The 12,320-nt window shown below is 46.9% G+C and overlaps 1 protein-coding gene across 4 annotated transcripts in view; it reads right to left on the bottom strand.

The window, feature by feature from the left end:
• LOC115087987 (ribonuclease H1-like) overlaps window positions 1–11,787 on the bottom strand; it is a 28,161-nt gene extending 16,374 nt beyond the window's left edge. The window contains exons 1-4 of one of the 4 annotated variants that reach the window (XM_029595801.1): window positions 11,621–11,787; window positions 11,083–11,125; window positions 10,256–10,460; window positions 3,195–3,298 (exon numbers count right to left, since the gene is read on the bottom strand). In XM_029595801.1, coding sequence (XP_029451661.1) covers window positions 3,195–3,298; window positions 10,256–10,383 — 232 coding nt within the window. In that variant the 5' untranslated portion in view covers window positions 10,384–10,460; window positions 11,083–11,125; window positions 11,621–11,787. The other 3 variants (XM_029595800.1, XM_029595799.1, XM_029595798.1) reach the window with 3 other exon arrangements.
• Between the last annotated feature and the right edge of the window lie 533 nt (window positions 11,788–12,320).

The raw sequence follows: 12,320 nt of genomic DNA, 5'->3' as shown, positions 1-12,320 counted from the left end.
TTTCGCAAATGATGCCTTAGTCTACTTAAAAGGTCCAGCTTTTATCAGTTTATGGTCCCTTATCAAAATTAACCTTGTATCCTGATAAGTAAAAATCTACCCCAGTAGTGTAAAGACAGTAATTCCTGTATGTCTATCTGCCTTTCAGGTGATTTTAAATATCTTGAGTTTTAGGAACCTTTTTTCAAAAATGATGGCATTACTTGGTAAGATCAAACAAGAAGTCTGCCAATCTCCTGGGCAGGCAGAATTAATTTGCTAAAAATGAATGTGCTTCCAAAATTACTATAACTATGTCAGCAAATTCCTTGTTCCAAACCAGCTCATGCATTTATAGATCTGCACAGTCTGATTGGAAGTATGCCAAATAAATCTGAATATCCATCTTTAACCTCACTTAGACTATGATGTATTTATTCTACTAGATAAAATGAAGCTTGACCGACGTGCCGCAAATGCGCAGTAGAGAGCAACTCTACCGCGCATGCGCAGGCAGCACGTCGGTGAGAGCTTGCCTGTAACAAAAATGGTGCGGCGAGGAGCAGTAGCAGCAGCGGTGCGCGAGAGGGAGGGAGGGACCTCTGGCGCGGCGAGTAGCAGTAGCAGCAGTGCACGCGTGGGAGGGAGGGACCTCCCCCGGAGATCTGGTCTGTGCCATCCGAAGGGGTTGTGAATGAGCTGAGAGGGGGAGTGGGGAGTGAGGAGTGAGGGGGGGGAGAGAATGAGGGGTAAGGAAATGGACCGAAAAAAAAAAAGGTAATGTAGCCTGTTATGGGATTAATGGCTAGTGATTATATAATAGAAAGGACCATTCATAATCTCAGGCTTATTATCATGCCTGTTTGGCTACAGAGAATCATCCCTGTTCACTCTCTTGGCTTCATGTATATAGTTTCAATTGATTTTTTACACTTGCGTTTAAAAACAAAAAATGTTGCATAGTTACTTATGTTGGTGAAAGTAACCCAATAAGGCTTGTTTCAGAATATTTCCTGCTTCAGGGAAAACTATCTTCATCCATTCTCAACAATACCAATGCCACCATTATGTAAGGCACTATTATTTACAAACATACAAGTCCCCTGATGCAGCACTGGCCAAAACATCAGTGTTGGGGCAGTTTGAATAGTTATAAATCTGTGAGGCAGAATTACCAGGAGGCAAGATTTGTCAGAGAGGCTGTTCTATAAAGCTTTTTTTGAATCTGAGTGTTGTGATTAATTTTTCATGGGACTGTTTTAAGCATTGTGAAGTTTGAATACATTTTTGTTCCACAAATAAAAAAAAAAAAACCAATCATTTTTTATAGATGTTTATGAAAAAGAGTATGGGCAGATTATGATGGTCCGGGCATGAAGTTAAGTGACAGATGTATGATCTTAAGCTACCCATTTGATGCCCTTCTTAAGAAATAAGTTTTGTGAATAAAGATTTTCTGGGTAACTGTGCACGGCATTTTTTCTTAAAATTAGATTAAGCAAATTTTTGTCTACTTGTTTTTTGGAGACTATAAAGTTAACTTTATTTTTCACATCTGAACAAATGTCTGAAACCATTTCTAATGTAATGAGAGAGACTGCTGAGGCATCCATAACAAAATTTCCTGACTTCTGCGCACTGGTTAGAACCATAGCATTTACCTGAAAATTAATTTAAAAAAAAAAAGCTGTAAAATATTTCTGAAATGTAGTAATCAACTGATCTCCATAGCAATGCCTAATTGATATGAACTAATTATTACTAACAAAATTTACACCAAGGTTCAGCAATCTCAGGCTGCCAGGTGAAAACTTCACACCTCAAACTCCTTTCCTGGCCACCACCAAACCTCTGTGCTGCCCAGGATTTACTTTTAAAACCCGCAGGCTAGCAGTGCCTGGCAAGATCAACTGCTGACCCTCTGGTTTCAAAACACTCATGAACAGCAGCAAGGTTTTTACTGCAGCCCAGTCTGAGGAAATCGGATGAGAGGCCCCCCTACCCCCCATTACTGCAATAAGGGATGGTGCTGCGTTATTTGGCTCAGAAAGGTTGCCAACTCCTATCTACAGATACAGAGAAGAGAGTGGAGAGGAAGAGGATAACAGACCAATAGAAGACCCTGGTAGAGAGAAGAGGGGATTTGTGGAGTGCTAGTATCTAATCAGTCTTTCATCTGTAGGTTTCAAGCTTATTCTAGAGATTCCAATTTACTTCAAGCATCATTTTGAACAGTTGAAAGGAGGTACACATGGTGGACAGAAATGGGAAAGAGATGCACCTTAAGAACATACGAAGTTGCCAAACTAGGTCAGACCAAAGGGCTATCAAACCCAGCATCCTGTTTTCAACAGTGGCCAATCCTGGCAAGTACCCAAACATTAAATAGATCCCATGCTACTAATACCAGTAACAGTAGTGGCTATTCCCTAAGTCAGCTTAATTAATAGCAGTTTAATGGACTTTTCCTCCAAGAACTTATCCAAACCTTTTTAAACCCAGCTACCCCAACTGCTCTAATCACATCCTCTGGCAACAAATTCCAGAGGTTAATTGAACGTAGAGTGAAAAAGGAATTCTCAGATTTGTTTTAAATGTGCTATTTGCTAACTTCATGTAGTGCCCCCTAGTCCTTCTATTATTTGAAAAAGTAAAACAGATTCACATTTACCCATTCTAGAACTCATGATTTTATAGATCTCCATCATATCCCCCCTCAGCCATCTCTAAGCTGAACAGTCTTAACCACTTTAACCTTTCCTCATAGGGGAACCATTCCATCCTCTATCATTTTGGTCACCTCTCTCAGTACCTTCTCCAGTGTAAATATATTTTTGGAGCTATGGCAACCAGAATTGTACAAGGTACTCAATATGTTGAGAGATGATGGAATAGGGGGCAGATACATAGGAGAGATAAAAGGAAGACAAGAAATATGGTAGAAGAGGAATTTGGGGCAAAGAGGTATTTCTTTTTGCATCCCTGATTCAGAAATGGCAACTTCAGCCCTACATGTGGAAACTGAGGACCAGGTTTTCAGAATTTCCACAGTGAATATTTAAGATACATTTGATTCAAAATTCACATTTGCATAATTTGGATGTCCTGATAACCAGACTTCCTTGCAGCACTTAATGACCAAGATCCCCCATCTCTGCAGGACTCCTAAAAATTAGCTTTTGGGCCAGCCCTTTCCATAGAATAGAGAAGATTACCTGCTGATTTCGTGGAATCCACAAATGCCCAGGCTTCCTCTTCTGTGGCAAACTTCTTGTACCTGGCAGAGGGGAATCGATTCACCTGTTCGTTGCATTCCTCCCTGAAATCCATAGAAAGGTAAGAACCAATTTTCGTTCATGTAATACCACAGATCAGTCCAGACGAGTGGGTTATGCACTCCCACCAGCAGATGGAGGCAGGGAACAAACTTTGAGGCACTGCTTATCCCAAGGGTGCCACCTGCAGCTCCCCAGTAATGATCAATACCCAAGCTTGATGTCTCCCAAATGAATATAACTACTAACTCTATGCCGAAACAAGGCACACCAACCAAAACAACTGAAGGGCTGGATTCCCCTAAAACTGGAAGCCCAGACCCGAACTATAGCCCCAAATCTTACTTCCTCCAGATCTCTTCTGCACAACGAGCATTCCAAGGTCAGTCAGGCTTTTGACAGCAAAAAACAGGAAGGGCCTCTGGACTGATCTGTAGTATTTCAGGAACGAAAATTGCAGGTAAGAACCAAATTTTCTTTTCTTGAGCATACTCAGAACAGTCCAGACTAGTGGGATGTACCAAAGCCACACTACTCTGTACCCGAAAAACCCACTCTGAAAACCCATTCCCCTAAATTGGAATCTTCCAGTGCCTGCACATCAAGCGGTAATGCCTGGTAAAGGCATGTAAGGACGATCATACCATCGCCCAGCAAATATCCGCCAGAGAAAGAAACTGACCTCCCGTTCAAGAGGTCACGTGCGCCCTTGAAGGGGGAGCTTTCCAAGCCCACTGGTATTGTTGACCCTTGCTCTTGTAGGCCGAACTCATTTCCTCAAACCATCTGGATAGCAAGGCTTCGGATGCCTTGTCCCCTTTCTTGAAACCACCAAACCAGACAAAGAGATGGCCTGACTCGTGAAAGAAATTGGCGACTTTCAAAAACCGCAGTAGGAGCCTGCGAACATCCAAGAAGTGGAGTTCTCTTCCCAAAGTAGAGTCTCGGGCCCAATCCAGAAGCTCCATCGATTGACTGATATGGAAGTCCAAAGCTACCTTGGGTAGGAAGGGCAGTCCCATGTGCAAGGGCACATTATCCACCGAGATACGTAAACAGGGCATCCCGATCGGAGAGAGCCTGTAATTCCAAAACTCGCCTAGCCAAAAAAAAAATGGCCACCAAGAAAGTCATCTTCAGGATCAGATCCTTGCAGGGGACTTGACCCATAGGCTCACCGGGCGCAGTGCACAAGGCGTGCAGTAGAGATGTGAATCGTATCCTCGATCGTCTTAACGATCGATTTTGGCTGGGAGGGGGAGGGAATCGTATTGTTGCCGTTTGGGTGTGTAAAGTATCGTGAAAATCGTTAAAATCGTGAGCCGGCACACTAAAACCCCCTATAACCCACCCCGACCCTTTAAATTAAATCCCCCACCCTCCCGAACCCCCCCCCCCAAATGCCTTTAGCGGCGGTCCGTAGCTAAATCGGGGGAAGGGGGAGAGCAGGAAAAGCGGCACACTAAATCGTGTAGTCTTCAGCCGGTGCCATTTTGCAAAATGGCCGCCGCAAAATGGCGGCGGCCATAGACCAAAACGATTCGACGCAGGTCGTTCCGGACCCCCGCTGGACTTTTGGCAAGTCTTGTGGGGGTCAGGAGGCCCCCCCAAGCTGGCCAAAAGTTCCTGGGGGTCCAGAACCCTCGCTGAACGACCTCCTGCAGTCGATCTCCTGCCGGCGCCATTTTCCGTACGGAAAACGATTCGCGGCAGGAAATCGCTCCCGGACCCCCGCTGGACCCCCAGGAACTTTTGGCCAGCTTGGGGGGGGCCTCCTGACCCCCACAAGACTTGCCAAAAGTCCAGCGGGGGTCCGGAACGACCTCCTGCGTCGAATCGTTTTGGTCTATGGCCGCCGCCATTTTGCAAAATGGCGCCGGCTGAAGACTACACGATTTAGTGTGCCGCTTTTCCTGCTCTCCCCCTTCCCCCGATTTAGCTACGGACCGCCGCTACGGAGGTAATTTAAGGCTACGGACCCCCAGGTAATTTAAGGCATTTGGGGGGGGGGGGGGTTTAGTGTGCCGGTTTTCCTGCCCTCCCCCTTCCCCCGATTTACGATTTTTTGATGATAAATCGGGGGAACTGGTATTGTATCGTGGCCCTAACGATTTTTGACGATTTAAAATATATCGGACGATATTTTATATCGTCAAAAAACGATTCACATCCCTAGCGTGCAGACCAGCTTCAGGTTCCATTCTGGACACAGTTTCCGAACAGGCGGCCTTAAAGCTTCACCCCCTTCAGGAAGCGAGCCACATCCAAGTGACAGGCTAGGGAACTGCCTTCTATTTGTGCCCTGAAGCATCCCAGAGCAGCACCTGAATCCGAAGGGAATTGCACACTAAGCCCTTTGAAAAAGCCCTGCTGTAGAAAGGCTAGTATAGGGGGCATGGATGCCGCAGTTGTTCAAATCCACTGCTGTGTACACCAGAACACCAACACCTTCTATACCCGGACATAGGCCATAGAGATGTACGGTCGCTGGGCCTGTAGCAGGACAGAAATCCCTGACTTCCGAATAGCACTTTTAGTCGTAAACATCCCCTCTCAAAAGCCAGGCCATGAGAGAGAAGCAATCCTCATTGTCCGAAAGTATGGGGCCCTGTCTGAGCAAGTCCGGAAGATGTGCCAGATATATAGGTCCGACCGTGGCCAACCTTACCATGTCTGCGAACTAAGGGTGCAGAGGCCACTCCGGTGCCACTAGAATTACTGGACCCGAAACAATTCCACTCGTCTCAGGACCCGCCCTATTAGTGGCCATGAAGGGAAGACGTACTGGAGAATCCCTGCTTGCCTTAAGGATACCAGGGCATCCAGGCCGACTGACCAGACATCCTTCCGTTGGCTGAAATATATCTTGCCGTCTTTGCATTGCTTCAGGTCACCATGAGGTCCAGCTGGGGAGTCCCCCCTCTGGCCCAAAAGAGGTTCCAGGCCTCCCAGGACAGCCCCCATCCCCTGGATCCAGTTGTTGCCTGCGCAGGAAGTCTCGTCTAAATGCTGTCCACTCTCGCCATGTAAGAGTCGGCTAGACCTTCCAGATTGCGTTCGTTCAAGGCAAAGAGGAGATGAGCTTCCCGGTCAACCGCTGGACTCTTGGTTCCTCCCTAGTAGTTGAGGTACGCCACTTTGGGGGCAATGTCCGAAACCACCCGAACACTGACTAGAGACAAGACACCGCCAATGCTCTGCATACCGGTCTTGTTTCTGGACGGTTGATGGACCAGGCGCGTTCCGTCTCCTACCACCTGCCTTGTGCCGTTCTGCCCGGGCACACTGCACCCCATTTGCAGAGGATGGCGTGGGTAGTTACTACTACTCAGTCGGTGTGTCGAGAGACATATCTCTCTGAAAATTGAAGTTGATCAACCACTACTCTGGCTGGATCTGATATGAGGAGGCAGGGGCCGCCGCAACTGATATTGTTCTGATACCAGACGCCAATGCAACAGAAGGGCCATCTACAGAGGCCTCATAAGAGCAAAAGCCCACGGGACTAGTTCCAGTGTCGAGCCTATAGACCCAGAGATCTGACGGTAGTCCCAGGCAGAGGGAAACTGTGCGCTCAGGAAGCCAACGACTTGATGTTGCAGCTCTCTCATCCTGTCTAAAGTCCAGAATACCCTGCCCCTCCGGGTGCCGAATCTCATCCCTAGGTATTCCAGGGACTGGGAAAGGTTCAGATGGCTCTTCATGCCGTTGATCACCCCTCCCAACGACTGGAGCAAGTATTTCACATGAAGAACCTTGCACCGGCAATCTTCCTTCGACTGCGCTTGGAGCAGCCAGTCGTCGGGGTACTGGTACACCCATACCTATTCCCTTCTGAGAGCCGCTGCCACCACCACTATCAGCATGGTGAAGGTGCAGGGAGCCATCGCCACACCGAAGGGAAGCGCTTGAGACTGGAAAAGCTGTTCCCGGAACTTGAATCGTAGAAAGCATTGGCGATCAGCTTGGATCGGTATATAGAGGTAAGCCTCGGTGAGGTCCAAGGCGGCAAGGAACTCTCCCTTGCATACGGCCACTACTACGGTGCGCAGAGTCTCCATACAAAATGCGGTACCTTCCTGCTGCGATTTACGTGCTGAAATTCCATAATGAGTCTATGCATTCCCCCTTCTTTGGTACCACAAAATAGATGGGGTAACGACTGGTCCCTTGTTCCTCCAGTGGTGCCGGAACGAAGGCCTGCATACTGAGCAATCTGCACAGTGTGCCCTCTACCACCACCCACTTGCTTGGGGAAGCGCTGCGCAATACCAGAAAGTGTCTCTGGGTGGCTGAGAAACTCTAAGGTGTAGCAGACGTAGATCACTAGAAGCACTCATTGAGCTGATGATCTGGGTTCACACCTCGTAATACTGGGGCCGCCGTCCTCCCACCGCGGTGGCAGAGGAGAGGGAGCCCCTCAATTCATAGGGAGGATTTTCTGGCTCCCCCGGGTGGAGCCACTCCAGGCTGTTCTGCCGGATCCTCAACAGGAATGTTGACAATCCAGAGGTCGACTTCTTGGGACAGAGGCTTTCGATCATCCTGCAGCCTCTTGCCCTTTGAGTCACCCAGGGACTTAACCAGCTAGTCCAGCTTCTTTCCCAAATGAGCTTCCCCTGGCAGGGTAGATTACCCAAGTGGGCTTTGGAAGAAGGATCTGCCGACCAGTCTCCGAATCCAAACAACTGCCGTGCCGCCGCCAAGACCATGGATCGCACAAGGGCATCCGCCAAGTACACCACTCCTGCCTCTAGCCGGGCCCTGGGGCATTTCCCCCTGGGGGACAGGTCCTGGGCTCGCTAACTTGCAATCCTGCATGTCCTCTGGGGTGACAGCAGCCACTGCCGCATCCACCTTCGGTGTTCATAAGGGCTCCAAGAACTCCTCCAGCAGCGGATAGAGCTTGGATATGGCCCGACCCACCTGAAGACCAACCTCCGGGGAATCCCATTCTAGGCTAATCAGCTTCTGGATCCTCTCCGAACAGGAAAGACCATGGGCGGCCCTTGAAGTCCCACCAAAACAGGGTTGATCCCCTCTATCAGAATCCTCCTGGGATAATTTGAGGCCCAGATCATCCAGGAACTGTGGAATCAAAGGATGCAATTCCTCCTGCTTGAACAGACGAACCACCCAGAGTCATCCCTCTCCCCAGTGGTGTCCAACATGTCCTCCCCCATATCTGGGTCCTGGTTAGTAACAGGGTCCCGTCCCCCCCGCCAGGGAGTCCGCTGCTCTCCCTTCATTATCCTTGCCCCTGGATGACCCAGATACCGGAGAGGAAGGATCTCTGGTCCTTTGGACGTTTAGCCAGACCCCCAGCGTCCCTCTGGTCTTCTCGTGGATGCTTTCCTAGCCAGAAAGGCCTAGGGCATAAAAAACACAATATCCGGGGAAAATCCCCTTGGAAGAGGCCACCTCCCCTCCCACTGCACAGGAGGTACACCACAGTAGGACATCCAGCTGGTCAAAACCAAAACCACAGGCCTTACAGGGCTCTAAAAACAGCCATTACAGCCATTCTCTACTATTAAAACTCTCTCTCTCTGAAGTCCCAGGAGAAAAAAAAATAGCAGCGCTGAGCAATCGCACGGGGGCCGTGAAAAACACAAAATGGCGCCCGCACCAAAAATAGCCCGGACCTCGCGTTCCGGAGGAGCAGAAAAAAAACAAACCCTGCTAGCTCAGAACACTCCTGCCCTGCCTCGAAAAGCCCCAGAAACGGCAAGAAAGGGCAGGAAAGTTGTTCCCTCAACCCGAGGGAGCCTCAGCAGGATCGGATGCCCTTCCTTCCCCCCCCCCCCCCCCCCCCAGCTGAAGAGAGACTCACCGGCAATCCAGCCGGGCTCAGTACTGCCTGCAACCAGCAGACCTCCAGGAAGCCCTGCAGCAGAGAATAAAGCCTGAAAAAAAATCCTAATGATTAACTTTTCCTCTCTTTTTTTTTTTTTTTTTTTAACTAAAAAACCAAGGAAACAAAACTCCCCGCAGGGGTACTTCCGTATCTGAGGCACTGGAGGGGGGCATCGGGATGTGGAGGGAGCCAGTCCCCTGGCTATCAACATCCCGGGATCCGTGGGCTCTTACAGTCAGGGGTATCGCCCGGCTCCACCCAAGGGATAGCCTGCGATCGGAACCTAGCACCTTGGGGAGTCCAATTCAAGCAAGAGCTGCAGGATGCACAACCACTATCTGCTGGATACAGAGAAATACTGAGGAGCTGCAGGTGGCACCCTTGGGATAAGCAGTGCCTCAAAGTTTGTTCTCTGCCTCCATCTGCTGGTGAAAGTGCATATCCCACTAGTCTGGACTGATCTGGGTATGCTCGGGAACATTCATTAGCCAAGAGTGTTTGTCTGCAGCAATTAACCAGTGCCAGCCTCCCAAGAAGGACAAAGGAGCAACTATACTCAGAGATGAACATAGTTCAACTCTCTCAGCTTCTACCGCCACTGGTTCTCAGATTAATTTAATCCAGCACTGCTCAAAATGTTCGCATTTTAGCTCTAATGAAATGACAGAATTCCCCCCCAATATGATTAAGATTTCACCACCAATATACTTATATTCATTGATAAATGTGAAAGCAAAAAGGGCTGTAAGAAATTTGCTTTAAAGAAATTAAACAAAATCAGCAATCTAAAGGGGAATAGTATGAAAATGGTCCAGTTTGGGTCATGACAATAAAATAAGTCTGTTTTAGAGGAGAAAGAACCTCTAAAATGCTCTGCCTTTATATTAAGGGAAAGTTTCCCCCATTGTAGAATTTCTTAAAGCAGGAAAAATTAGGCTCATTTTCTTACAACAGTACAAAGCTACAGAATGTTTCCTACTTTAAATAAATAAATAGTTTCTCTACATGGAAAAATGGATTCTGGATATTACTGGATGTGTGGAGCAATGGGAGCTAGAAACTATTTTTAAAGGAAAATCAGTTACTTCCTGTCAGAAACATTTTCAGTTTCTAAAACAACAAAGCCAGTACTCTGGACACTCACCAGGTCTGGTACACACCAGGCTTTTTGCCTATCCTTACTGCATAGTACATTCTGGCAGCATGGACAAGACCCACAGGAGAAATGAGCAGGGTGCGACGCAACTGCAAGATGAGAAGGCCCAGCCGCATCACCCCCTCCCCAGGAGAGATTACAGTACAAGGATTGGGGGCAGTAACAACTAATCTGCTGCTCAGTGTTGTCGCATCTGAAATACAAAAAAAAAGTTGCCATACTTTATAAAATGATCAGATGCTGAAAAAAACATGCATCACAAACATGAAGCAGGACAGAAAAATCATTCAGGAATTACGGGAGTCCATGCCAACCCTGCTCTTGCTACAGTTCTAAAATATAATTTAAAAAAAAAGTGTCAAAACATTTTTTCATCATAAAACATGCTTTTTAAAAACTGCCACACAATTCTAGGCTCATTTTAGTGCCTTTTATTTTTGCTTTTTCCCCCTATTTGATTCTAGGCTCTCCCCTCCTTCTACTCTCCCACTCCGTTCAACTTATCTTCCTCTTTAACCACTTTCCTTCCCTAGCTGCCCCCCCCCCCCCCCCCCCCCCATATCTCTCTTCCCATTCTCTGGCTCTCCCTGTAGTAGATTGGTTCCCTGTGACTCCGGCTCAAATTGGAGTAATACAACCCTTGACACAGTCACAATATCTGTGGCTTTACTGTTCTTGCTCTGTCTGTGAGACACAGCACACACCATCAATCCTCTCTGTTCTTGACTCCTACTGGTGGGGCACTTTCTGGATCCAGGGATGAGGGGAGAGGAAATGGTCAGGGATATATAGAGGTGATATTATGAACAACCCACCTCTAATATTATCGGTTTGATCCTATGCCTTGCTAGCCCTCACCTGTCAAGTCAGAGGACACATACGAATAAACAGTTAAGCATGTTTCTAGCCATAACCTGTACTTTTACTTTACTGTTATTTTGAAATATTTCTCCACTTTTTAATTGTTCTATATTTTGATACTTCGGCAATACATATAAAGCTGTAATGCCAAAATAAAACCCTATTGGAAGCTTCTTTCATAAAAATACGATACACAAATAGTAAAAATTCAGTGTTTCATAATCAACAGCTCTGACTAGGTTCGAGCTTAAGAACGACAGTCAAATACCAGATGTTAGAATGCACAGAAATAAAGGTAAACATATACCTTTTTGTTGTTAGAAGGCATACAAGCCCATCCCCATCGTCCTCTCAACCTCACATACCCCCAACGAAGAAGGATACTGGATCTAAATTTAAATAGCTATCTCACGCCCCAAACAACTTCGATCCCAGAAACAAGGAGGAACTGCAACACTCTTAGCACCGGAACATCCGCCCTCCTCTCCTCACCTCTCCCCTAATTACAGCCTCTCAGAAACAGGCAGAGCAGGCTCCTCTCGCTCCCTACTCCAATAACTGAACTGCAGGGGGGCGGGGCCAGGAGACACGGCAGGCTCAGCTGATTCGCTACAAGCAACCAGGAAGTGGAAGCAGAAGGCAGAATAGCGCCGATAGGTCACCATTGGGGCTAATGAGGAAGCTTTTAAGGCTTGCCTATAGCACAATGTTTTGGGATTGATCGATCTGATGGGTCTAATTATGCTATAAATAAATACATTAATTATCGTTTTGCTGCCAAGAAAACTGGCGTTCATAAATACCCTTTTACTGTTTTGACCGCTCTTCTTCCCATAGTCTGCACAATCTTGAATGACTATTTTGAGATCCAATAATATAAAAAAAGTAGAAGAGAATAAATAACAAAGGTATTGCTGAAAGTGTTGCCACCCTAAAGATTTAATCATAGGTCTCAAATGTGTGAGAATTCATTTTTAAGGATTTTGTCAATGCAAATGAAAAAAAATCAAAGTTTATTTCTGACATCACTCAAAGCTCTCTAATACATTCATTAAAATTTAACAATCTTATTATTCAAAATTGTTTAAATCACAGCATATTGTAAGGAATTGCAGAAGGAGCTTTTGAGGCTAGCAGACTGAGCATCTAAATGGCAAATGAAATTTAACGTGGATAAGTGCATATAAGGAAA

Source organism: Rhinatrema bivittatum, chromosome 3, assembly GCF_901001135.1.
Source record: "Rhinatrema bivittatum chromosome 3, aRhiBiv1.1, whole genome shotgun sequence".
Taxonomy (NCBI): domain Eukaryota; kingdom Metazoa; phylum Chordata; class Amphibia; order Gymnophiona; family Rhinatrematidae; genus Rhinatrema; species Rhinatrema bivittatum.
Note: the sequence above shows the minus strand (reverse complement) of the source record. Positions and strands in the feature narration are given on the sequence as shown.